General features: G+C 38.0%; 1 protein-coding gene across 5 annotated transcripts; it reads right to left on the reverse strand.

The window, feature by feature from the left end:
• Positions 1 to 27,443, reverse strand: LOC136871698 (peroxisomal N(1)-acetyl-spermine/spermidine oxidase). 5 transcript variants are annotated; one of them, XM_068227191.1, is made up of 4 exons: positions 19,431 to 19,497; positions 18,837 to 19,327; positions 11,899 to 12,147; positions 1 to 1,779 (listed from the first exon to the last, which is right to left on the reverse strand). In XM_068227191.1, the coding sequence occupies exons 3-4, from the start codon at positions 11,931 to 11,933 to the stop codon at positions 453 to 455; spliced, it is 1,362 nt and encodes a 453-aa protein (XP_068083292.1). In that variant the 5' UTR covers positions 11,934 to 12,147; positions 18,837 to 19,327; positions 19,431 to 19,497; the 3' UTR covers positions 1 to 452. The 5 variants fall into 5 exon arrangements, with proteins under 5 accessions (XP_068083292.1, XP_068083290.1, XP_068083294.1 ...); XM_068227189.1 differs by lacking the exons at positions 18,837 to 19,327; positions 19,431 to 19,497 and adding an exon at positions 26,487 to 27,443; XM_068227193.1 differs by lacking the exons at positions 18,837 to 19,327; positions 19,431 to 19,497 and adding an exon at positions 25,104 to 25,211.
• Positions 27,444 to 27,649: the final 206 nt, after the last annotated feature.

Raw genomic sequence — 27,649 nt, forward strand, 5'->3', positions numbered from 1 at the left:
TAATAATAATAATATTTGAACATTTATTTACACTTACAAGGGACTACAGCAATATTTACAACACATTCACGAATTCACACTAAGACATCTGCACGATTCCATACGAAGTAGTTGATGAAGAAATAATTTACAGAACCAGAAGTCCAAAATAATATGTGGATGTTTGGTACATATATTCTAGAACAGTGCATACAAGTACAGAAAATCTATTTTGGACATTGTATGAGCTCTGTCAAACTTAACAGAAAACTAGCAACGTGCATGTTTTATTTTGCTATTTTGAGAAGGACAATTCAAGGTTTAATTTGACAGATTTGCACAGTAAAACAGACAATTACAAATTCTTATAAATCTTGATTCTATTCTTTTCTCATAATTATTCCCTGATACTTATTCTATAAGAAAGCCAGAGGAGTTCTCACAAGGATAGTCATCTGAGATCACATTCAGTATTACTGGCATACCGCTTGAGGCATTTTGGGTGGCCCACTAAAACGTTTTGTTAACTGGATAATACGCTCTGCTTCACGAATGCCAGATAATCTAGCCCCATGTACAGTAGCATAGTGACCAGAACAAGTAGCTTCTCCAGCAAACAGTAAAATTGGGGGAATAGGATCACATGTTCCTGGTACAGGAGTTCCCAAATCACACTGATGACCTATTGTAGAGTCCATACCCATGTAACTATATGCACCACAGAAGTAGGGATTAGTACACCATTTAGAACGCAACACACTAGTAGGAAATGGAAGTGAAGGGTCTCCAGTAAATTTCCTTAAAATCCGAGTACATTCTTCTGCAACTTCCTCATCCGAACAATGTTCCATCTTTGCTGCTTCAGGGCCTGCTACCCAAGCACAAATTACATGCTGGCTTCCTTCAAGTTCCTCCAGTCTACAAAGTCCTTTGACCCAGTCTGTACGATCTGATAGCTCTTCTGCAGACCATGCTAGTCTTATATCTCCTTCACGCCAGACCCAGAAAGGCCTGGCGTATTCCAAGAAAATTTTATTTACCTTTCCAAAGCCCAGTTTATAAATTGCATCCATTTTCTCACATGGGAGAGTTGGACAGAACATGGATTCAGCTTGCTTCTTGAGAACTCCGAGTGACACAGTAATGAGAACGTAATCACAGGCAAATTCATCCCCATCACAGCACTTAACTAGGGCACGAGGTCCAGCTGTACCTGCAGTACCCCACCGGATACTGGACACAGGCTTGCAGTAGTGAACACAACATGAAGGAAGTTCTCTTAAGAGAGGTGCCAATATGCCTACATAACCTAAAGGTACACACACCGTCCCCCCTGGTATATTAATTTGACTACCATAGTGATTGGCACTAATAAGAGATAAATCATCTCCACATTTACAACGGATCACATTAGCCATTCCATATAGTACACGTGCAGCATCATATCGATGTTCTTCAGGAAAGTTATGTAACTCTTGATCTATACGCATAACTATGAAGTTGTGAAGACTGCCATGGGAATCACCACAACTAGCATTGCTGAAGAGAGAAGCTGCCTCCTGTTTGATCTGGCCGAATGTGTGACATGCCATTATGGTAATTGTGTTGTCAATAGCACGCCCATCACTGGTGCAGAACAGAGTTTTGCTGTTATCTGGACGGGTAAGTGGAGGCTTCAAAAGACCTTCTTGGGCAGCTAGAGTATAGATAGGGTTACCTATACATCCTCCTTGAATCCATTGTGCTCCCATCTCAGCCACTACATCTCCTAGCCAGCAAGACTGAATTCTGCCTCCTGGGCTAAAACAAATAACACCTTAGTTGAAACTAGCAAAGATACTATGCAGTAACATTAATTAAAAAAAAAAAAAAAATTCTCATAAGGTATGTAGCACTGCTAAACAAGCAAAGTAAATATCTATGAGGCTAATTTTTCAGGCTTGCTTCTTAGTTCCTTGCTTTTAAATGACTTGACTTAATGGTTGGCTTGTTATTTATGTGCTATGCACACACAAATTTGAGCAGGGAAAAGATGGGAATGTGCAGCTTGTCGTATATTATAGACCTGTCAATAGCAAATAGTTAGGATGGAGCTCTAGTTCTGTAATCACAAAATGATTTTATCAGGTTTTGTTCTTGAGGCTCCGTTCTCAACATTGTCCTATGAGGTTAAATTGAAAGTGAGGCACTTATGCAGGTCCAATGCATTATAATATATTATATTATAAATGGGATCCAAAATTTTGGAGACTTATTTATAGTTCTTTACTATAAATATTTCAGAACGCAGATGCATAACCACTGAAGCAAGTGCACCCATGCCAAGGAAAACTCTAATGTGGTCAGGCGTGTTACATTCAAGAAAATGATTTTAAAGTCGGTATTACGTAGAAGTGATAAAGGATACCATGGGTGGTATTCTACCGTGCGTTACAAGTCGCCATTCATCTTCCAAAATATTAAAAATACTACATCCCCCAGGTCTAGGTCCCCCCTACAATTATCCAATGGGTGTCCTTTCTTTGAAGTAATTCCCTTGAGTAACTACACATGTTTGCCTATCCCTGGACATTTTTTCCTAAACTATTTCTTCCAATATAATACTTTTCCCTTGTACATACTTTGTATTTCCATAAATAGTATTTTTTTCTCTTATGCATTCCATGTCAAAACTATTCTTCCCAATATAATTTACTTCCATACAATATTATATACATTTTTCTCTAAATACTGTACTTACCCTTGCATATTTTGTCAAAACTATTTTTCACCAATATCGCTTGTAATGGTCAAGGGAAAAGATGTTTGCTGTACTGAGGAATTAGTAGATTAGGGTACGGTTATTACAGGCAACCAAAAGCATTTATGTTGGCAATCGGATTGCAGGGAGAATTGATGGCAGAATAAGTTCTTGGTTCACAGTAGTCACACCTTTGTTGTTGATAGTATATATTGGCAGGGAGGAATTTAGTTGGGTGAAAATGTAGTACGTAGTTTGGGCTATGCTGATGACTTGGCTTTAATGTCAGATTGTGCTGAGAGCCTTCAATCTAATATTTTGGAGCTAGAAAAGAGATGCAGCAAGTATGATATGAAAATTAACATTTCTAAGACTGAAATTATGTCAATAGGGTAGATACCTAAGTGGACTGAATGCGATGTTGAGAATGCAAAACTGGAACAGGTGGATCATTTCAAGTATTTAGAATATGTATTCTCAAAGAATGGAAGTAGGTTATAGGAAGTGAAATTGATTCAAGCGCAACAAAGCTAATACACCAAACTACAGTTCCAAACATTAGTGTTCTAAAGGAAAGAAGCAAGCTCTTGTACAAAAATATCTTTACATCCATCTATTTTAAGACTGACTTTTATGTACAGGAGAAAATGCTGGGTGGATTATATCTTATGAAAACAGCAAGAAATTGTCAGTACAAACATGTGGGAACAATGGCAGAAGGGTACTTAGAATGAGGAGATAAAGACAAAATTAGAAATAAACTCAATGGAGAAAGCTATACACATAAACTGGCTTCAGTTGTTGGAACATGCAAGGCAAATGGAGAAGGGTACCTAGAAAAATAGTGCACTCAGGCAAGGAGATTAAGAGAAATAGAGGGAGACCAAGGTGATGATGTTTAGACACAGTTTTTAATGATTCAATGATAACAGATGTGGAACTAAGCAAAGCCCAAGAGCTAGAATCAAATAGAGGATTGTGGAGGCACTTAGCTAATTCACAGAGGTTTGCAGACTGAAAGATGAAACAGTCTATAATGAAGTATGTATGGAACAGTTTTACAAATGATATAGTTTGAATCAGCATATAAAAATTTCTGGTGTTTCAAACAGCATGTCAACAAATGCTAAAATTATCGTCTCAGTTACTTTGTTATGGATATTTATATTATAGGAGGGATATGAGAGGAGAAAAGAAGTACTGCCCTTGCCATAAGAAGCCAGAATGCACAACTGCTATTACCAAAGGTTCTGGAATTTTAATAAGTGTGTTGAAAGAATAGAATCATTTTCATGCTCCCAAACAAGAAAAAGTTCAGGCATAACATAAATTAAACTAGTGGCTGTCACAGAAAAAACTAAAAATGAAACTGATGATAAAGGAAGCATGAGAAAAGTAACAGAAAATATACTGAACTCCAGAAGACCATTTATTTACCTTTAAACTTACATTTCCATTATGACATTTATGGAATTTTTTAATCTTGGAAGCAGCGATTGCATTTTACCTCTGCTTTCCTAATCATGTACTTGAATAAAACAACGTTTTCCTGCAGCCTCCTGGAGCTTCTAAAAAACAAATATTCTGACTTGATTTCACAGAGCCATCTTCTTCTTCTTCTTCTTTTATGACCACATAGGATCACTTTAGTCAGTCCGTCGTTCAGGTCTCTTTGAAGGGATTGTTCGGGCTTTGCGGTCCTCCCAGTACTTCTTCAGACGCTCCGAACTTCGTGCCCTTTCCTCAGTTGAAAATGTGCGTGTTGTTGGTTTGTTTTGTGTAAGGGTAAAGCGGAGGTTTGTATTCTTGAGTTTTGTATTCAATTTTATCTTATTTTTGGTGTCTTCTGTTGTAAGGCCTATTTCCTTCAGATCCTCTCTTACTTCTCTGATCCATTTACATCCTGTTGTGGTATTTTTTGAGACGAGATTGTGTTGTACTAGTTGTTTCAGAAGTCTCAAGTCCTGCATCCTCATGATATGTCCAAAGAATCCCAGTCTCCTCTTACGCATAGTATCTGTAATGGGTTCTAGCTCTTTGTACACGACTTTGTTAGGTATTAACCGCCACTGTCCATCTTTCTGATATTTTTTGTTGATACAGGTTCTTCCAATCCTCCTTTCAATTTTCTGAAGTCTGTCAGTCTTTGATTGTTTATTCAGGTAAAAGAGTGTTACTGCTGCATATGTAGCTTCTGGTTTTATAACTGTGTTGTAGTGTTTTATTTTTGTATTTATTGATAGACATTTCTTTTTGTAGATATCCCATGTTAATTTTTGTGCTTTAGCTAATCTATTTGTTCTTACTTGGATTGAGATTTTTTCATTTAAGTTATGTGTTATTACTTCTCCAAGATATTTAAACTGAGTTACTGTTTTGATTTTATTACCATTAATGGTGACTTCTTTTAGCTGTGTTGGTTTTTGGGGCATAATTTCTGTTTTTTCAAATGATATTTTGAGGCCAATTTTATTTGCAATGTTTTGAAGTTCTGATATCTGGGTTTTTTGCTTCTTTTATGTCCACTGCTAGTAATGCTAAATCGTCAGCAAAACCCAGGCAATTTGTTTTGATTTTTCGGCCAATCTTTATTTTGGGGGGACATTTTCTAAACCATTCACTCATTACCATTTCTAGAGCACAGTTAAATAATAGTGGTGAGAGCCCATCTCCCTGCCGTATTCCAGTTTTAATTTCAAATGTCTCTGATGTTTCACCCCTAAACTTCACTTTTGACTTGGTATTGGTGAGAGTCAATTTTATCATGTTTATTAATTTGGGGTGTAGTCCAAGGTGTCTTAAAATTTTAAACAGAGATTCTCTATGGATGCAATCATAAGCTTTCTGGAAATCTACAAATGTTATCACCATATCTCTGTTTCTTCTCCTGTTATAGTCCATTATCAACTTAAGACTCATGATCTGATCAGGACAGCTCCTCCAGGGTCTGAAACCTCCTTGATATTCTCCTAGTTCTTTCTCAAGTTGTAAACTTATCCTATTAAGGATGATTATTGAAAATATTTTGTATGTTATGTCTAGAAGCGAGATTCCCCTGTAGTTATTAGGGTCAGTTTTGTCCCCTTTTTTGTGCAGAGGATGAATGAGGGCTGTTGTCCAGTGTTCTGGTAGTTCTTCTTTAATCCAGATAGAGACAAGTTGTTGATGGAGGGCAACTTTTGCTGAGGTTCCTGCATATTTCCAGATTTCTGCAAAGGTCTGATCTTCTCCTGGCGCTTTGTAGTTTTTTAATTTATTCAGAGCCATCTACTGAAGTAAAATAGAAAGATCTGCATAGACAACTTTCACAGAGCCCTCTATTGGGCTGGCATAGAAAGACCAGTGAAGACAACTTTCATAGAGCCATCTACTGGCAAATACAGTTAACTGAAATGACCTGAACATTGTATTATTCAAATAAATGACTATTTTATGCAAATAAAGGACTTGATAAAATAAATAATATTTTTTTAGTAATCCTGAAATGGAGACATTTCTTTTGATGTATCATGCATAGGCATTAGTATTACAGTTTGCTCACAATATTGTGTTACAAGTTCAAATTATATGTATATACACATACATACATACATACATACATACATACATACATACATACATACATACATACATACATACATACATACATACATACCAGTGGCGTCCAAGACGTGGGCTACCGCTAGACTTAGGTTACCCCTTTTCGATGGTTGGTTCAGTGAACGTCAAGCCTTCAGTGCTTTGAGCTGCAACCAATAGCCAACAGGGAAGCCTGCTGTGTTGTCAAGGCTGCTTCACAAGCTACTGCCCTGATCTCTGCTACTGTCAATGCTCAACACCTGATCAGTGGAGATGGTAGCGTAAGGTTTATCAAATTAAAGTCTGGCTTTGTGGCTAAATGGGTAGAATGCTTGCCTTTGGCCCCATAGCCCCTGTTCAGTTTTCAGAAACCACCCCGTCAGTGGTGATGGTGGTGATTATTGTTTTAAGAGGAAGGGGTCCGACACTTCGAAAAATGAAGGTAACGGGCAAAGGAAGACAAGGGCCATGAAGGGCTTGAAAATGAAAGACTCCCTAGGCCTCCATACGTAATACCATCGGAATCAGAAAAGAACAAGAGTTGAGCAAGAGAGGTCGGATAGGATAGATGAAAGTGAGGAGCCTGACACAAGTAGGTGGAAGCAATGGCAGGACTCACCTGAGGGCCCCATGGTCGCCAACCCACGCTCCAAAGTTCACAGCCCCTGGGGCCCCTATTAGTCGCCTCTTATGACAGGCAGGGGATACCGTGCGTGTTATTCTACCCCCCCCCCCCCACAGGGGGAAACCACCCCTTCATACCATTAATTCCCCTGGCTTGGGGACTAGGTATTTATGATATCCTCCCCATTAATTTTATCCTCATTAGGTCACAACCAAGCCTATACAGATGCCATGCACCATTATTATTGTTATTATTAAATTAAAATGTTCAATTTTACAGCGGTCGTATCAATCGTTCACTGGTTAATTAGCTTCCTCGGGAGATCAGTGGTGGTGTCCGATCCATGATCACGGGTTCAATTCCAACTAACAAAAGAGAACACTAAACCTGAAAGATTGCATTTCATTTTAGCAGATCTACCAATAAAAAGAAAACTACATTGCTCCTATAACAGCAGCCATGCAATGTCTTCCTACAAGGATGTAGAAGTAAATGGGAGTTAAATACCAGCACTCTGTTATCTATGTAATTAAGTCAGAAGTATCAGGTGAGGAAGTATATACGATGACTAATGCATGGTTGATAGCAGTGGTGATCTGACAAACCGAAGCCTAGCACACCTATTTCCCCAGATCCCCACGCCTGTCAGACATACAGCAGCAAGCCGTGTGAGGTGAGTCGAGAGGAAAGAGAAGAGAGTATGGCTGCAATATCAGTCTCCGATGCCTTGCTCTCAGAAGTATATGCAACGTTTTTCTTCACTGCTTTCAAGTTTTATAAATGGAGCAATGTGTCAGATGCTTACATTGTAATGTGCTTTAGATTTCCATCATTTGCATTTAGAGGTTTGGTTTCACCGATAGCCTTGGTAGCCCTCAGTATACGACACTGACACACACACACACACGCACGCACGCACGCACGCGCGCGCGCGCACACACACACACACACACTAGTGGCCTGTCGCAAGCGGCCATTGCCTTAAATTAGGTACCATCCCAGCATTTACCTGAAGAAAACAGCGGGGAAACCATGGAAAACCACTATGAGGATGATTGAGGTGGGAATCGAACCCCCTCTATTCAGTTGACCTTCTGAGGCTGACTGGACTTGTGGTTCTTGGTGGCTGGCTGGGAGTGTGCAAGCGTATTGGGGCTTGCAATAATCTTCTCTAGTGCTAGCGGCTACTAGCATTGATGTCAGTATCTTGGCGAGCAGTGAGTGAGTAGGCTGAGCTCTGGACTAGGTTCTCTGGGCTTGGTCTCTCTGGTGTGCTCTCTTGGCTGGGTGAGCTCCTGTGTCATCATCATCCTCCTCCTCTTTCCCCCTTATCCAGCTCCTGCCAGGTTAGGGCATTTATAGCACTTCTTCACCTTCCTGTCTCCTTGCATCATTCCTCTTCCATCACTTGTCCCAGTCCAGGTTTCTCCTTGTTCTTGCACTCCTCTTTATTGAATCGATCCACTTTATGCCAGGTCTCCCTCTCCCTCTTTCCTTTGAACTTCATCTCCATCTTCTATTTTAGTATTCTTTCCTTCTGCACCCTCTTTACATGTGTAAACCAGCTTAGTTTACTCCTATCAATTCTCTCATTTAGGCTTTTCATTCCAACTTCCTTTCTCCCATCTTTGTTTCTCAATCTGTCTTTCTTTATCTTTCCTATTATACTTCTTAGAAATTTAATTTTGCTGGCTTGAATTCTACTCTCCTCCCTACTTGTCACTGTCCATGTCTCTGCTGCATAGGTCAATATGGGTGCATAATACATTTTGTACATTGTCTCTTTACACTTCCTTGGTACTTCCTTATTCCAGAGAAGGTTTCTTACATTCTGGTAGAATGCATTGCCCTGTTGCACCTTCTCGATAATCACCATGCCTAGCCTTGTATTCTGCATTAATTCACTCCCTAGATATTTGAAACTATCAACAATTTCATGGCTTTTACCACCAACTTTCACAATGCCTTTCCCTAGTCTTTTTTTCTCTTGATACCACAATGATCTTGCTTTTCTCTGTGCTGATTTTCATACCATACTTTCCAATTTTCTAGTTCAGTGCATCAAGTTGTTCCTATACTTCTTTGCTGTTTATTCTCCAGACCACAATATCATGTGTAAATCTCCCTATCCCCATATGCTTCCTTTGTCTCTTTTACAATTTTGTCCATAACCATCAGAAACAAAAAAGGTGACAGTACACGCCCCTGTCTTAGTCCAGTTTCATTTCTAAACCAATCTGTCTTTCCAAACAGAGTCTGTACACTGCTCACACAGTTTCTGTACATTGCTTGCACCATTTCTAGAGTTTGTACATCCAGTCTCTCTTTGAACATCATTTCCCACACCTTCTCCCTGGGAACACTATCGTATGCCTTTGTCAGATCTATGAATGTCATGACCAGATTGTTTCCATATTCCCAATTCTTTTCCATTAATGATTTCCCACACCTTCCCCATGGGAATACTATCATATGCCTTTGTTAGATCTATGAACATCCTGACCAGATCATTTTCATGTTCCCAGTTCCATTAATTGCCTCGTGCTGTAGATTGGGTCCACTGTAGATCTTCCACTTCTAAAGCCATAACGTTTCTCTTGTAACTCTCCTTCAACTTTTCTTCTCATTCTTCTCTCTGATATTCTTTCCAGTAATTTTGTCACTTACGATAAGAGTGTGATTCCTCTATAGTTATCACACAATTTTTTTGTCCTCCTTCTTAATTAAAGACTGGTATTATTGTTCCCTTTCCCTAGTCTTCTGGCACAAGTTTCTGTTTCCATATGCACTTTAACAATCTGTACACCTATTGCAGTCCAACAGATCCAGCAGCCTTTATAATTTCCATACTAATTTCATCCATCCTTGGTGCCTTCCCCATTTTTATTTTATTGACTGCTAATTCCACCACTAATTGGTTATATCATCTTCTACTGCTGGATCATCACACCATATTACTACCATTTCCTCTGCACAATTTCTCACATTCAGCATTTTAATCAAAATGCTCCTTCCATCTTCTCTTCAGATGGCCACGAGAGTGGATATGTTAGATCAGATGGTGTGAAATCAGATCAATGACAGAGGGCTGATCATTAAGGAGGTCTGTGCCAAAAGCTCCTCATAAATTACACCACAGGGCAGCTTGTGTGAAGTGGTCAGAAACTCACAGTCCATGGAGCAGGAACAGTGAAAGTATATGTTCTTTTCTGATGAGGTCACCATTAGCTTATACCCATACAACAGGAGCAATAGAGTCTGGAGGCAATCTGGTGACATATGGAACAAGTCCTTCATCCTAGAGTGCTATCAACAGCAAGCAGGTTCCATTATGTCTTGGGGTGGGATCAGGGGCATAGCCAGGGGGGGGGTTACTGGGGGTTAGAACCCCCCCCCCCCCATTGAACTTTCACAAAAAGAAAATAAATAGAAACTGACAGTAAACAATAAACTTCTTTTATGTGATCAAGATAAACTCCCTGCAATCTACTGCTTGTTGAGAGTGTTTGCCACCCTACCTGTCACCACTGCAGCCAGTGAGAGATCATTTTCAACATTAAGACGCCTTAAAACCTACCTCAGAAATACCACAAGTGAAAGTCGACTCAACGGGTTGGCTCCCTTGAACATTCACAGAGACATAGTTGTAAAACCAACAGATGTGTTAAATTTATTTTCTAGGAAGCCTCGAAAATTAGATTTTAGATTGTAAACTGAACATACCGTTTGAGATAAAACTGCTGACCTCGATCATATTGTTCTTGTTCTGTATTTTAAAGTAAGAATTTTGTAGTGTATTGCAATCTGAATATCACATACAGTAATTCACTCTTGTATCAGTATCCTTATGACAGTCATGCATGCGCGTACCAGACACGCACAAGCACAAGCACAAGCACAAGCACAAGCACAAGCACTTTCATTATGTTATATCTTAATTTTGTAACTGTAACCCCCCCCATTGGCCGATCCTGGCTACGCTACTGGGTGGGATCATGTTTGGTTGACGTCTGCCTCTAATTCCTATCCAAGATAACATGACTGGTCTGGTGTGCAGAGACAACATCCTCCAACCTGTAGTTACAGGAGAGAAGTCAATCAGTTTCTTGAGATGCATGGCATGCAGTGGATGATGTGGCCAGAATATTGTGAGAACACAAACTGTGTAGAACACACTTGGTGGCTAAAAAGAATAACTGCCACTGTCCTAATCCTCCTGCTAACATTCAGTAACGGACTTAATCTGCTATCCAAGAGTAGGATAATCTACTCCAAAACAATTTGGATTCTTTAGTGCTGAGTGATGTGGTTATACACAGTACTGATCTGCTTCACAGTGAATTATAATTTTGGTTTCAAAATCCCACATCATGGACTTTGTACTTTTGTTGCATTTCTGTTGCTTTTGTATAGGTTACTGCATGTGCTTTCTTTTCTTGTATATACCCTTCATAATGTATAATGTAAGTACATATCCATAAGAAAATAAAATGTGCACTAAACCAGAATATGCGAAACTTTTTTTAAGCACTGTAAATACTACAGGCAGCATCCTTGAAGAAATCTGTTACTTTCAACAATGTTTATATGGAGTAAAACAGGAACATGAATATGAGAAGGGATCACAACTTATCAGTTTGGTGATATTTATTCAAATTTTGCCATAACCTAGATGTTAGGTCCCTTTAAACAACAACAACAATCATCATCATCATCATCATCATCATCATCAAATTTTGCAAGAACAAGACAGTTGTCAATGTAAGTTTCAATTCTCACTATGGCATCAACACAACAGATTACAAACCTACAGTGCTCTGATTTTAATATGAATGCTTTCAAACTCAACTATATCAAAGGATTTTAAGCCTGACGTGATGAACTACGAGAAATTATTAAGAATCTAGGCTATACAGGTACCGTAACTCAACAAATTATGCAAAAAAATTAGAGTTCAGTACACAAATTTTCTTACCGATCAGTAGCTTCAATGATTTTAAAATTCTTCATGCCACACTGCACTAATCTTTGAGCGGCAGATAGGCCAGCTATGCCTGCTCCAATGATAACTACGGAAGGTTCTGCCTTGCAGAAGTCAATTGAACAACAGTCAATTTGGGATGAGGTACTTGTAACATCTGTCTTGCAAGTAGAAACTAATGATGTTGCTGATGGTGATGACTTGCACTGGCCTGCTGATGAAGATGAACTAGTATGAAGAGATCTGAAACAAACCCAATTATTCAAAGAAAATAATAACTAGACTTCTGCATAACAAAAGCAAGCAAAGCCATCTCCATACAGGCCATGAAGACCCTCGGAAGGGTGGGCGGTACAGGCTTTCACTATCCGTAACATCGGCTCTTGGTGGGGTAGAGTGGTCAGCTCTATGCCTTGCCGCATTTGCCCCCAGGAATTAAGCTGGTAGTCATTTTCGGTGCAGGCTGAGTTAACCTCAGGGCCATGTGCACTGCCAGAAGTGGAAATCTCGTTTCTTAAATTTTTCGACTTCCTGACGGGGAATTGAACCCATGTCCTTCTGGGTGAACCGAGTTCACCTTTACCGCCTCGGTCAGGCCTTTTGCATTACACTGTACAGTAAATCAAGATGTACAGCTTCACAATATACTTGATAATATCTTCAGATGTGCAACTGCCAATTACTCATTTTATTTATATAGTGTGTGTCATACTGACAGATAATACACCAGGTCATTAATGATGGTTGAAAATATAACTCTCCCTTCAAGAATTTTGTTCTTAATCATAAAACTGGTGACTTTTGGGTTCAGAGATGATGTATAAGTGGATTGGGAATGCTTTTGGAATGGATTACTTGTTAGTTTTACTTAAAAACATAATTAAAAGGATGGCAAATATTAGCCACTATCCATTCCAGTGCTCTGTACCTTGCATTTGAATGGTGGCTAAATAATTACATAGTATTGGGTGTTATTTGTTTTTATTTACAATACAACAAGATTAAAATTAGAATTTTCATTGTTGGAACATCACAAAAATGCAATTTCAAATTGTATGAAATGGTACAAAGCACTTCAAACAGAGTGTGACCTCACACTTTGAACAGACAGGACTGGAGTGCTTTACAGTCTTTTTTGTGCTACAATGAGCACAGAGCCTGTTATTACCTCTCACAGGCATATGCTCATCTACACTGTTGAAAATTTGAGCCTGAAAGACAAAAATACCACAAAAAGCAAATATGAGATTATGTTCCATAATTAGAGTAACAGTATTATTAGTGCAAATATTATCTAAGCAGTTCAAATCCCATTTCAGAAATACATCAACTTTGATTCACAATTTAGTGCCTTGTTGTTTAGCTGAGTGTGAATTCACAAAACTGTGGATGTTGCCACTTTATGCAAAATAAAGTAAATGAAAACACAGAACTCAGCCTTGCAAGGCCAACTAAATATTTTAATAAAATAATAAATATGCATTAGATCAGCTTATTTGTGGCTTATGATGTAGGATGAATTTTGGATGATAATACACACATACAGTAAATACAGCTTTACAATTCAATTGCACTCAGCAATGAAACAGATTCTGAATGATTGTAGTGAAGAATCATTGAATCATTTATATTGCATTAAACAACAAGTTCAATAGCCTTTGTCATAATACATTAAAATATATATATTCCATATAGACTAAGTGAGCATACTACAATAATAAACCTATATACCTGTACACCTCAAATATCTTTCATGCCAATGGATACACTTCTGTATATTCAAGTAAATTGACAGATATGCAACTAACAACAAATTAATTATAATATTGTAAAAAAAAAAAAAGTCCATCGGCAGTACAGGGATGTTACAATTTCAAGAAAATGTACTTTTAACATTAGACCCTAAATGGATGGTAGCTAAATTGTCAGCCACCTTGACTTCATACTCTCCTACCGATTCATCACAACCTTCTAAATCCCATTATGTTTTCTTGATTCAGGCCTAAAGGTGTGTCATTCAGCATAATCTGTAAACAATAAAAGCTAATATGTAGGGTGGCTAAATAGTTAGCCACCATCCTATAACAAGCAATACAGTGTGTGTCATATGGACAGACTATACACCTGATCATCAACCATCATTACTGACACATTTCCAATGTATATTTTGTGTATCTAAACACTAATGAGCTGAAAAGGTAGTTATCTTCAGAATTTGAACTGGAATTCTCTTACTTATGGAGGTGAACATGATTCCATTTCACCAGAATAGTCACCTTTTGAGAGCTTCATGTTTTCAACTCATAACAAAAACATTTGAGTTAAGATAGTAGAAATTCTGTGACCAGGATACTCTGATCTGCCCTCACCCTACCCCCCCACACACAGACTAAGCCTGGAGGAAATCCATCCAGTATTCCTTTTCATTCCATATTTTAAAAGGCTTCCAGTCAAGGTGGTGATGTACTGGCCTCTCACCACTGTGTTTCGTGGTTCAAATCCCGATCACTCTACATGAGATTTGTGCTAGACAAAGTGGAGGCAGGACAGGTTTTTCTCCAGATACTCCAATTTTCCCTGTCATCATTCATTCCACCAACACTATCCAATCTCATTTCATTTCATTCGTCAGTCATTAATCATTGCCCCAGAGGAGTGGAACAGGCTTCAGCAGCTGGCACAATTCCTATCCTCGCTGCTAGATTCCATCCCTAAATCAATCAAATGACTGGAAACAGGCTGTGGATTTTCATTTCACTTCATTTCTAGTCAAGGTAAATATTTTTTCTACCAACAGGGTTCAAAACTTGATTCTAATAAGAAGACTTGTAGGACCACCTCAATGCCAAGTTTCCCAAAGAAATGACTGTGTCAAGAGATATTTGGCTTATACTGTATTTCAATAATTATGCAGCCATGAAACACCATGAATATACATAAACAGTACAAACATTCAGTTCCATAACCATAAGTGTTCTCTCCCTCATTAAAAATAACCTGTTCATTTTAAAGACATCTAGAATTTAGTTTAAATTCAAGAATATGAAGGACTATATGTGAAATGTTATACTACACTTTAAAACAGAATAGAAAGTTTTGTTACAGTGACTCAAGAGCTCTTTATGGTGCAGATCACTAGATATTTGTCCTTTAACAACCACAAGTCAATTTCATCTCTCAGTTTGTTCATTCACATAACCTCAGTTGAATCTGCCATTATTTTTTCTGAATTATATCTGGCTTAACACTCCCTCTCAACTCCCTATATGGTTAGTCATGTTGCCCAGCAATTTTTAGATGTTTCGCTAAGTAATATGTAACACACAGATTTAAGTTAGTATTACTCCTATACTATAAACCCTAAAATTCTGAAAATTTGTACACATCTTCATAGGATGATCTAGCATGACTTTTTACTTGACATGATGATTTATTTCATCATTCAGCACTACTTGAATTCCACCCACGCAGTTTAGAGACATCAGGACTGGCACATGTTCATTTAGATCACACATCTCACAATGCGGGAAGTCCTAAGCTGTACTATTATGTTCATCTGTCCACTGTCTATTTTGAACGTAAAAAGTTGGTGTGAATTAAAATCTGACTGTGGTTGGATACAGTATTTTGCACATCCAAAACCTAATCTGACCATGGTCAGATATGGGAGTGAATGTGTTAATTCTTTCGCCTTTCCCATCTGACCTCCCTTGGTGTATTTGGTGTACCATGCTCTAATGGTAATAGATTTGCAAAGCCTTGGATTCTTTCTGTATCCCACTTTCTTTGGCCTTTCTTCCACTTTGGAACTGATGATCTTGATGTTAACATCTCTATGAAACATCTTTAATCACAGATTAGTCCATATGAACCATTTACTACTATCAGTGGAAATGGGATAGATTTTCTCTATACTGGTGTTTTTCTACTCAAGTGTATTGCTCCATGATAATCCACATTAAATATGTCTTATTATATAATAATATAATCAATACATTGAGAGGAAGAATAACATGGTTTTCTACATTCTTGTATGTCAAGTTTTCTTAGGACATAAGTCGGGTTCAAATATCAGTTTGTCGATTCATGGGGCCAATGTGAAAAATATTTCCGAATGGACAACTTAGTAAGTGTATATGTCTACCTTCATAGAGAAGATGGGAAGCAGAAATGAGCTCATCGGTGTCTGGGAAGAAATGGATATAAAACTTGTATTGATGAGATGTGTAGACTGACTTTGTCCATTGGACCTTTACTGCTGCTTCCTGTTTCCTCACTGCATTCAATAATAATGTTATTGGTTTTGTACGGTTTTCGTAGATGACAAGATGCTAGCATTTTGTCCTGCAGGAGTTCTTTTACATGCCGGTTTATCTACTGACACAAGGCTGGCATGTTTGAGCACATTCAAATACCTACCATAGGACTGAGCCAGGATCAAACTCACTATCTTGGGATCAGAAGGCCAATGCTATACAATCTGAGCCACTCAGCTTGGCTGTAACTGAATTTATTTCAGAATGTGCTTCTATAATGAGGAGTGATTATTGTTTTAAGTATATGTGTTCCTTTCCAAGTTCCTATATTTCCATCAACAAATTTATTCATCATTTGTTTGTTCCTTCCCATTACCTAAATTTAATTTACTAAGAGAGTGGAACCATCTATAAATAAGGTAAAATATTATAATATCCTACTAGACCACAAAGATGAAAATAACTTTTTGTAGGCCTCTGTATATTAGAACTGAGTAATGGTATTTGAATCATAAAGGAATCAGTCCCTTAAATGAAGGGTGATGGTTTGATATTTGAGGTTGTTAAATATCTTTACCACTATCCTATCTTCCAGGTAGCTCCTGGTAAAATCAGTTGTAAAAATGAGAGTCAATAGGTTTTCCAATATAACAGACTCTTTTGTACAGGTAAATGCAGTCAAAATGTGACACTAAACAAATTAGCATCTGTTGATCTTGTTTTGTGTGTTTTGGATTCTTAAACTCATCATCACTGTCTTTTGCTAGTCCTGGGTGTCTTAAATTCACTTTTCTTTGACAATTAACACAAACATATCTTCTCATTCTCCTACCCCTGTTTCACCCTGAATGATTTTTTTCTGAAATCTTTTAATACTTTTACATTTCTAAGCACACAACAACCCTATTGACATGGAAAAAATATTTTTAAAAAGTATTGCATTATCCATGTGTAAAGACAACCAAGATGATCATGCTGGTCAGGTTTTTATTGATTAAGTAAACAAATAATTTACATAAACATACAGTACAAATAAGCATAATGCTTTACTCCTTCATGTGAAACAGTTCAAAACAATTCTGATACTTCAATAAACATAAACTCACATCACACATTTCACACCGGATTTAAGTGCATCTTTTGGAGCCTTCCAGGAGACAAATTCTGGGGAAAGGTATGTTAGAAATGACTAGCCAGTGGTCATATCTGTTATACCGGTACCTCTTCTCTGTTCATGGAAGTGGTGAAGGTATGTATATCTTTTGCTTTGTGGAGGGCACAGGGTTGTCTGTCTCTCCTTCATCTTCATCTGTTGCCTGGTCTTCTACTACTTCTATTCGCCTTTACCTTCCTGGGGAAGACAGAGCTTCTGACTGAGTAAGTTGAAACTTCAGGATATCTTGTATATCCCTATTTCTTGCCCAATTAGCATGGCTATGTTTGTGATACAGTGATACAGCATCTAACAATTAACCGTGGTGAGATCCAAGAAGTGTAGTACCACTTCAGAGCCCACTTTGGTTCTACACCATGTTCGGTAAGATTCAATCATTTGATCGCAGACATTTACTCCTCCCATGCATCTGCTGTATCTGCAAATCACAGTTGGACACTTCACCTCTACATATTGCCTCTCTACTTTGGACCAATGCCTTACTTTTGCTTCTGGTTATACACCATCACATATGGATGCCATTACAACCTTCTGCGTGTCTTTCCATTCAACAACCACTATTTTATTGTCACTCCTGACATACTCTCTCGAGTCTCTCTTAATTTTTTCTTGGGTACATTTTATACTTTATTCTATTTTATAACTGTTAGGTTCTTCAGTTTGCCAAAACTAATTTTGAATAATTACATGTATAAACCATGTTATAAAGAAATTTTTCAGGTATAATTCTGTTACCATATGTTTTCTTCTTTTGGTAGTTTATAAATTTACTCATTTAAAATTAGTTTCAGCAAACTGGAGAACCTAACAGTATAAATCACCTGAGTCAAAACAGAAAAAAAAATGGCTTCAGATGTCATAAACAAACTAAAAACCTGATTTTTACTATGACAGTACCTGAACCCTCAGTACCATTCTAGCAAGCTTGTCAAGGAGTGGAATTGTTGTTAAATACCTATTGAAATAGCCAGAGCTGTCAAGGCTTAGTGAACAAACTAATTGCATCAGAGTAGAGGGTCCAAGTTTTCATTTGCAAGAGGTGTAGGCTTGCCTTGATATATTTCAAAATAAAAAACCAGTCCTGAGGAAGAAGTTACAACAAAGTTTCTACGGCCTACAGGTCATGGCTCATTCTTCACATACTGCTTTAGTTTGCCCTGTCCCATGAAGGGTATCATTTGCTCATCAATTGAGTATGTCCTATTATCATAAGAAGTTGCAAACAGACATTTCTAACAGCATCAACAATGGGCTGAACTTTCCACAGTCTGTTGCTGCATCTTGTGGCCTACTGACTGTGTCCACAAAATATACATTTTTCCTTAATGCCTAGAATCTATCAATAACCATGCATGAGTTAATCACCTTCAGTTCAGTTCCCTTCTGCCAATACATCAACAACCTAGAGTATCATATGGATCACATAACCAAGTGATTATCTAAAAATTTCTCGAGTTCTGCAACTGTTGTCTTGAATGACTTTTCTGACATAGTTTACTCACTCACTTAGTCAATCCTCTTCTACCTGAAAGTGTAGAGGTTTTTCAGAGAGCTTTCTATGTAGTTCTGCCTTGAGCCCAACTCCTGACACTGTGCCAGTCTACATCCCCTTCTCTCAGACTGCTTCTGATGTTATCTTCCCAAGTCACTCATGGTTGACCCGGATTCTTGCACCAAGAGCTCTGGCTTCCCATACTCTGCATGGAAGTTGAGTTTTCTCCATCCTGACCATGTGCCCACACCACTGAAGTTGGGTTTCTTCAAATTTTGACAGCAATGACTTCGTGTTGAGCAAAGTCCTGATTGTCAGGTTGCATACTTTATCTCTCTTTGTCTATCCTTCAATTCTTCGAGGATAGTGCATTTCTATTGCTTGCTCTGACATAGCAATGGAATATATATTTGTTTTCCTTCACTTGTGTTTTCAAAGAAATCAGTATTGAAGTACATAATCATTGAAGTACATCAATGGTAATCTTACTACAGGTGGGCTCTGGAAAGAAAAAAATGAATAACATGCATTACCAAGGAGAAGGAACAGACTAATCAAACAACAGAAACTAAGAAAGTAAAAGTGTATTACAATATATGCATACTTCTGTAATCCTTCGGTACAGGGTGAATCTTGTACACAAATGGTTTCATCTTCTAAACAAATTTTCTCCCAGCAAAGGCCACTTGCTCAGTTGCAACTGGTAAGACTATTAATTCATCTGGTTCACTATCTCCCTTGCCCTGACATAGCAATGGAATATATATTTGTTTTCTTTCGCTTGTGTTTTCAAAGAAATCATTATTAAAGTAATCATTGAAGTACATCAATGGTAATCTTACTACACATGGGCTCTGGAAAGAAAAAGAATAACATGCATTACCAAGGAGAAGGAACAGACTAATAAAACAACAGAACCTAAGAAAGAAAAATTGTGTACCGGTATTACAATATCTGCATACTTCTGTAATCCTTAGGTACAGGATGAATCTTGTACACAAATGGTTTCATCTTCTAAAAATTTTTTCTCCCAACAAAGGCCACTTGCTTAGTTGCAACTGGTAAGACTATTAATTCATCTGGTTCACTATCTTCACTATCAGATGATGAGTCAGCACCTGTAGGGGTTTGAATCTCTAACAGAATTGGAATTTCATCTTCATCAGTTGATAGATCAGTTGATGTCAGAATTGTCCACTAATTCTAAAATTGTATTTTCATTAACAGCATTGCCTGAAATTATAAAATTGATTAAATGCACTAAAATATTAAAATTAATTCCTAACACAAGCATTTTCTATTTTAAAACACATATTTGAATAATTCTTAATAGATTTGTACTTAAGTAATATTCTTACATAGTGGAGCAAGTGATAAAAATCATTGTTGTCCGTATTGAAGATACTGAATGTAGGATGTTAAAAGGTTTGTTTTTTTCACCTATTCAATACTGAATATGTATTGAATAGGTGAAAAAAAAAAACCTTTTAACATCCTAGTGGAGCAAGCCGAATGTTATCACGTGTAAAAATATGAAGTAAAACCTAACCTGCATGGTCATGCTACCATATACCGTATTATTTACTCATGCATACAGCCACTTCTTCTTCTTCTTCCTGAAACATTTCTGCTTATGAAGGTCATTCATACAGCCACTTAAAATATAAAATTATCATTATATCAATGCACAATCACATTATTTTGTTATTTAAAACTAGAAAAGGCTAATAATGATTGAAATACATTATAATGCAAGAAAGGAAACAGTAATACCTTTCCAGCATGTCGAGCACGTGGTCGTACCCAGTTTAATAATAACTTCTGCCACTCTGTCAGTGTTGCAGGGAACTAAAAACACCTGAAAAGCATGTTGGGAGACCCACACAAACATTGCAGCCCATTTAGAAATAAAGAAAAGATACGGTTTACATGAAAATAACTTTATAACCGAACCCACATGATCATGTAGGCCAGAGCAGAATGGGTTACCAACTCCTCTCTTCCATGATCTTGAAGGTATCAACAGTTGAAAGGGAAAGAGACATAGAGAGTGTGAATGAAAGAGTCTCTAGGCTTTGCAAACCTAATACCATTATGCTCGGAAGAGGAGAACAGTTGACCAAGGGAAAATCATATTACAATGATAAAACTGAAGATCCTGGCACAAGTATGTGGAAATCATTTCAGACTCAGCTAGGGAACATATCATCACCACCCCAATCTCTCAAGTTCGAAGTCCCTATGGGTTCCCATTTTTTGTCTTCCCTTATGTCAGGCAGAGGATATCATGGACATATTCCCACATATTTACTCACAGGGAGTGGTCTACCATCAAGTCTTTATGGTCTGCTACCCAGGTTAGCTGGTTCAGATCCTGTAAGTGGAGAACATTTTCACCATCAGAATGTTGGCCAGCAGGGTAGGAGAGATGGTGGCACACAATTTCTAATCACTAGATTGTGTGTCAAAAGCCTAGGTTCAATTCCAAACCTCTCTGCAGTGTTCATATGGAGTGAGGGCATATAATACTGTCGATTATGATTCGTCAGTTGGATGGGGGGTGTTGTGCCTTGAGTAGACCCCTTGGTGTTTTTCAACAGGAGTAGGCTACATGCCGACACTGGGTTTGACCCTCTTTCTACCTTGTATATGTATGTATGTATATATATATATATCACAGACGTACATGTCATCCTCCATTAGCATTGATACAACCTTGATCAACCTTCTGTCGCAGCGATACATCAGCATATCCAGGACACAGTGCAATGACAAACATTTTGAACATTTCATGAAAAAAGTGTTTCATGTGGTATGCTGGTATGATTAATGTACTATATAGAGTTGTAGAGAATAAGCTCTAACATGGAAACAAAATATTTTCAGACCCATGTCCATATAACATAGGTTCTTCTTATGAGTGTGAGGAGGGTGTCCAGAGGCCATACCTTATTGTTAGACCCTATATATTAGATTGGCACCCCTCCATTAATACATATGGAATAATGCAACGTTAAAATCCTAGCTCCCAAAAAAAAGCATTTGTAGGTCAGTCATCACATAGTCAACATACAGTAGAATGGGGAGTGAAAGAGAACCATATTGCTATGATTGCATTACACAAGTGTAACAAGACTTGAACAGAGATTTTTCAGTTGTTATTGTCCTTACAAATAGCAAACAAATTTGTAAACTGGGTCAATAAAAGGTACAATGAGACCTCCTCTGTTGAGGGTAGGATCAGAAACTGTCAGCCACGTGAGACAAGCACGCCAGCAGCTGCCAAAACTGTCCCTGAGAAAGTTAGGGGAAATCCACTAACCAGAAGAAAAAACAGCCATATTATAGGAAATTAAAATTCTGCCTTGAACTAGGTCGCACATCATTGTGGAAGATCTTGGGGTTGGATCATATGGAAAAAGCACAGGCCAGTGAATGACAGCAGTTGTATGTCACATAAAAGCCACAAGAGTTAAGAAACTGTTGGAAAAGCATCCAAATGTCAGTCGCTGCCAAAATTCCCTCCATGAATGAGAAAACTTTTACTGTGGAAGAAAAATGAAAATGAAATAGCGTATGGCTTTTAGTGCCGGGAGTGTCCGAGGACAAGTTCGGCTCGCCAGATGCAGGTCTTTTGATTTGACACCCGTAGGTGACCTGCGCGTCGGGATAAGGATGAAATGATGATGAAGACGACACATACACCCAGCCCCCATGCCAGTGAAATTAACCAATTATGGTTAAAATTCCCGACCCTGCCGGGAATCGAACCCGGGACCCCTGTGACCAAAGGCCAACACACTAACCATTTAGCCATGGAGCCGGACGGAAGAAAAATAGAACCTCCAGAATGACTGAGAGTGTTTTCACAATGTGCGCCAACTTCCCAAAAGTAGAAAGAGGACATATCGTGGCATCAGTGATGATTTGGTGGGGAGTGCCAAGTGAAGGCATCAGATCACTGCATTTCTACAAAAGAAGGGTGAAAACATGTGACGAACTACCAAAGTGGATTCTGAAAAAGTTGTAAAGCACTTAAATACCTCAGATGTACTGGATATACCAACAAGACTGCATCTGCCCACAAGATGATGTTGAGTGTATTATACCTATGTTCATCACTCTTGTCAATTGGCTCTTGGAAAGTTTTGACTTCAAACCACCGGACAATAAATTGAAAAATAGCTACAGGAGAACACCTGTTCTGAATCTCATCTAAATGTAGTGTCCTTTAACCCTGACAATTACACCATACGACTTTCTGACGTGTCATGCGAATGAACGCCATTTAGCGCGTTTTTTCTCGTTTGCCTACATCAAATTCAGATTTATTATTGTAGTCACTTCTTACAAGGAAAGTTTTTAAATTGTTCAATATCAAATGGTAATATAGATATGCTAGCTGAAACAATTCTTTTACTTTTTCAGTTGTTCCATTTCTCTGCAAATTAAAATGATCAAATTCAATAAAACTTGCAGTTGGTGCAAACTATTTCTAGAGCATAACGCCTACCAAAACGTAACTTTAAATAATAGGCTTTGATTGGCACGTCTTCGAGACATGCGGTGTAACTAAAGAGATATTTATAGACGTGTTACTCTCACGGTTAAAACAAATTTGGTGATAACAACAGTCTCAATACTGCTAGAAATGGTGTGTGCCACAATAGATAAGTGGCTGGATTACTTGACGAAGTGTGTCAAGGCAAAGGGTGGACATTTTACATAATTTGTGTATGGTATACTATGTGTAGTCAGTAATGAACAAAGAACATATAAGTACTTGTTGTAGCTGTCATTTCTCAACACATTACCTGCCACTGTATGACACACAGGACTTATGGTATGACTAGGCAGATCACTGTCAGTGAGAAGTTACAGAAGTTTTATGATACTTTATGCTTTTATGGAATAATCTATCACAGTTTTGTAATAGTACCTATAGTATGAACATGCTAGGACATTACACAGAATAATTTAGTCATATACATACTTCAAACAGGTGGGTAGGGGTCTCAGTTTTAAGCGAACCATTTTGCCTTTATTGAAAGTAGTAACAAGTGAATTTTCTTTACATGTGGAATGTTAATACATGAAAATTTTGAGAATAGATGTTCAATTCCTGTTACCGTGGTAGCATACTTTTAAAAAGGACATACAAGAGTTATTGTTACAATTGGTAACATTGTTGATTTTGCTTACTGTACTGACTGTGTGTCCATTTAAGTTATTACAAGAAGCAGCTCAGTTGAGCCTCTGATACAATTAAGATATATTCTGTAAACTAGCTGATGTGCCCGTGCTTTGCTATGGAATTCTCAGAAAGACTGTCTTTGTGGTTTTCCCAGCTGAAGTCAACATAAATCATTACAATGACGTCAGTAGGAATGTAGCGATTAAAAGCAATGTTATCATATAAAATACTTGATCAAATGAAAATCCGCACATTTTCTCACTTTTAACGAACAGTATTTCGCTGCCGATCTAACAGTCCAAAGTTCCAGTGCGGTAATGATCATGAAGCAGACAGCTGCGAGCACTCCTCTGTCATTATTCTGTTAAATGTGCACACTGCTCATTTTAATCAGTAGGGACTGAATAGCTGGAATGCTATGATGAATCAGTGTGTTATGTACCAGTAGTACCAGAAAATTTATGAATCAAGAGGAAAGTAAGGGCAAGCTAAAGAAGAGAGATCTAACTCCACAGCTACTTCTGCCAATATTCAGACAGGCTGTTATACTTGGTACACAGCAGTAATCCCATCTATCAAAGATGAGTGGAAGCAGAAGACACAAAGCACATCACAACAAACAATGGTCAATGTAATGTTATTGTTGATCAATTTTATGAGCTTCCTATATTGTAGGCATTCACATTTAGTTTTTTTCCGACTCTGTGATATTAAGGCATCTTATAAAATCATTTATAGTGTAGACTGTAGTTCCTAATTTCCCAACTTTACATACCGATTTTCATTAAAATCTTTTACCCATTTTTCTCGTGCCTCAGCGCTGATATGGACTTGGCAACAAAAATCCAATTTCATGAATATCTCTGTTATCATAGCCAGTACAGTAAAAATGTATAAGACATAAATGATTGGAAATTTAATACTATATAACTTTAATTATGTAGTATTTATCGATAGGACCACTAGTAACATAAATATTTGAGTATTAAATTTTAGGCCTTCCTCTAAGCTACTATTTCACTCAGCATGAATACAATTATTTATGGCCTAGATTGTAGCAACTTATTTCCCGACTTTACATACCAATTTTCATTAGATTCTCTTCAGCTGTTTTCTTGTGATGCATGTACAGACAGACAGACAGACAGACAGACAGACAGACAGACAGACAGACAGACAGACAGACAGACAGACAGACAGACAGACAGACAGACAGACAGACAGACAGACAGACAGACAGACAGACAGACAGACAGACAGACAGACAGACGTGACGGAAAATTAAAAAGTGCATTTCCTTGATACTGTGGACACGACCGATACAGAAATACAATTATTTTTAAATTCTGAGCATTGAACAGACAAAACTCTTATTTCATATATGTATATAGATTACTTGAACAGTACAGTACATGATGTTATGCAATACAGAATGAATTAAAGCCAAATGAATAAAGTATTCCTTAACAATAAAAACTGAACTTCTGATTTACAACTAATCCTACAGTATGGAAGCTGCTGAGGTATGAGTGGTACTTAGCAATGATATTCGGAGCATGACTAGTGTTTTATAGATCTTGTTGTGCTGCAATAGCATTATCTGGCCCAGTGAGGACAGCAATGCCAAACTATTTCACTCCTCATTATGCCTTGTATGCCTCATTATGGTATCAGAATCTTATTTTACACTCTCCTTATAATCACATAACTACTGAGGATTCAACCAGCCTTTAGGCAGAAGACTTAACAGACAGTTCTATTATAGAAAAGATATTAACTCCTTAGTTGTAAAATTGGGCTCAAAGTGTACAGAGCCTTTCCAAATTTTGAGTTTTCAGCATCAAGAGTACAGAAGAAGTTTGTCCTCTTTTAGGATCTTGAACAGTATTAAGCCAAGTCAAGTGTCTGTAATATATGACTTCGTAAATCAGTTATCACATTTTTCTGTGGTAATAATAATGTGCTTTCAGAGCTAAAGCAACTTTGGCAGAAACCTTGAAGAAAAAGTTACACAACATAATATGGAGTGTAATATGAGGCTAATTGTAAAGCTTGAGTCTTTCACAATATCCTTCACTAATTATAATGAAAATTAAAATCCACAGCCTGTTTCCAGTCATTCCACCGGGTCAGGAATGGAATGAATGAAGCCTGCATATAGCAGTGAGGATAGGAATTGTGCTGGCTGCCAAAGCCTGTCTCACTCCTTCCTCTGAGGCAATAATTAATGACGGACAGATGAAATGAAATGAAATTGGAGAGTGTAGCTGGAATGAAAGATGACAGGGAAAACCGGAGTACCCGGAGAAAAACCTGTCCCGCCTCCACTTTGTCCAGTACAGATCTCACATGGAGTGACGAGGATTTGAACCACAGAACCCAGTGGTGAGAGGCCGATGCACTGCCACCTGAGCCACAGAGGTTCACTAATTATAAATTTATAATACTATTTGCAAATAGTCTTACCTTGAATTTTATTCTTTTTCTTTGAAATGAAATGGCGTATGGCTTTTAGTGCCGGGACTGTCCGAGGACATATTCGGCTCGCCAGGTGCAGGTCTTTTGATTTGACGCCCGGAGGCGACCTGTGCATCGTGATGAGGATGAAATGATGATGACAACACATACACCCATCCCCGTGCCAGCGAAATTAACCAATGATGGTTAAAATTCCTGACCCTGCCGGGAATCGAATCCGGGACCCCTGTGACTGAAGGCCAGCACGCTAACCATTTAGCCATGCAGCCGGACAGCTACCGGCTACCAGCAATGCATGTCATATTTTAAAGAAGTATCATTCAAATTTTAACATGTGAAGTTTTTTTACAAGAATTGATGGTCAGTTTTAAGAAAAATAGTGTTTATTGTCTTTAGTATATTCTCAAACAGTTCATAAAGGACATGGGTTCTTCCATTTTTAAAATTATTAGACAGCAACAATGATGTAATCGTAATCTGTTTCGAGACGCTATGGCTGAAGAGTCTTAAATTAGACGAAACATATACCAAAGAATATTTCAAAATATTTTAATATTGAATGTGTTCACTTGTAAAGTGAAGTGTAGCCTATTGATTGGGTGGACCATTAAATCTAACACTAGTTCTTAAATTAAACTGTATCAATACGGATCTATATGATGAAGTTTGTAAATTGTACTCTCCCAGTAGCCATGAATCACCTCGCCATGACCCGAAACTTGTGACTGGGGGAGAATGAAACCTCCATACACATACACTCGTTCAGAAAACAAACATTCTACCTGAGACAGAGAGCCTGGCTAGTCAATTAGAGAAATGAAATTTAAGGAGGTTAGAATACGAGAGAAAGAAATGGAAATAAAGAGAAAATGGCACAAACACCTCTCAGGCAACTCGGCAGACACCTTTCTAGTCTTGCCGTACTTCAAGGCCAATCCAGCATGAGCTGGTGGAGCCCTCGGAATGAAGGAGCACACAAGCCCCCACACCAACGTCAAGGTCCTGGTGTCCCTAAAGGGGATGTATTGTCAGGCCAAGGTTCAGATTCCTCACTGTCGTATGTCCGTTTTCAGTTCGCAGTTTAATTGCATTTAGAGTCCTTCCCACGTCCCCCTAAAATATAGGTGGAAATGCTTGTAGCAAAATGCTTA

The sequence above is a fragment of the Anabrus simplex genome, chromosome 4 (assembly GCF_040414725.1).
Source record: "Anabrus simplex isolate iqAnaSimp1 chromosome 4, ASM4041472v1, whole genome shotgun sequence".
Classification (NCBI taxonomy): Eukaryota; Metazoa; Arthropoda; class Insecta; order Orthoptera; family Tettigoniidae; genus Anabrus; species Anabrus simplex.

What these genes read in the sequence shown, in the direction of transcription:
- LOC136871698 (XM_068227189.1), bottom strand. Translation starts at nt 11,933, where the DNA reads ATGAAGAATTTTAAAATCATTGAAGCTACTGATCG. An exon ending in ATCATTGAAGCTACTGATCG is followed by an intron (nt 1,780 to 11,898) that starts GTAAGAAAATTT and finishes TATTTGTTTTAG; the next exon opens with CCCAGGAGGCAGAATTCAGT.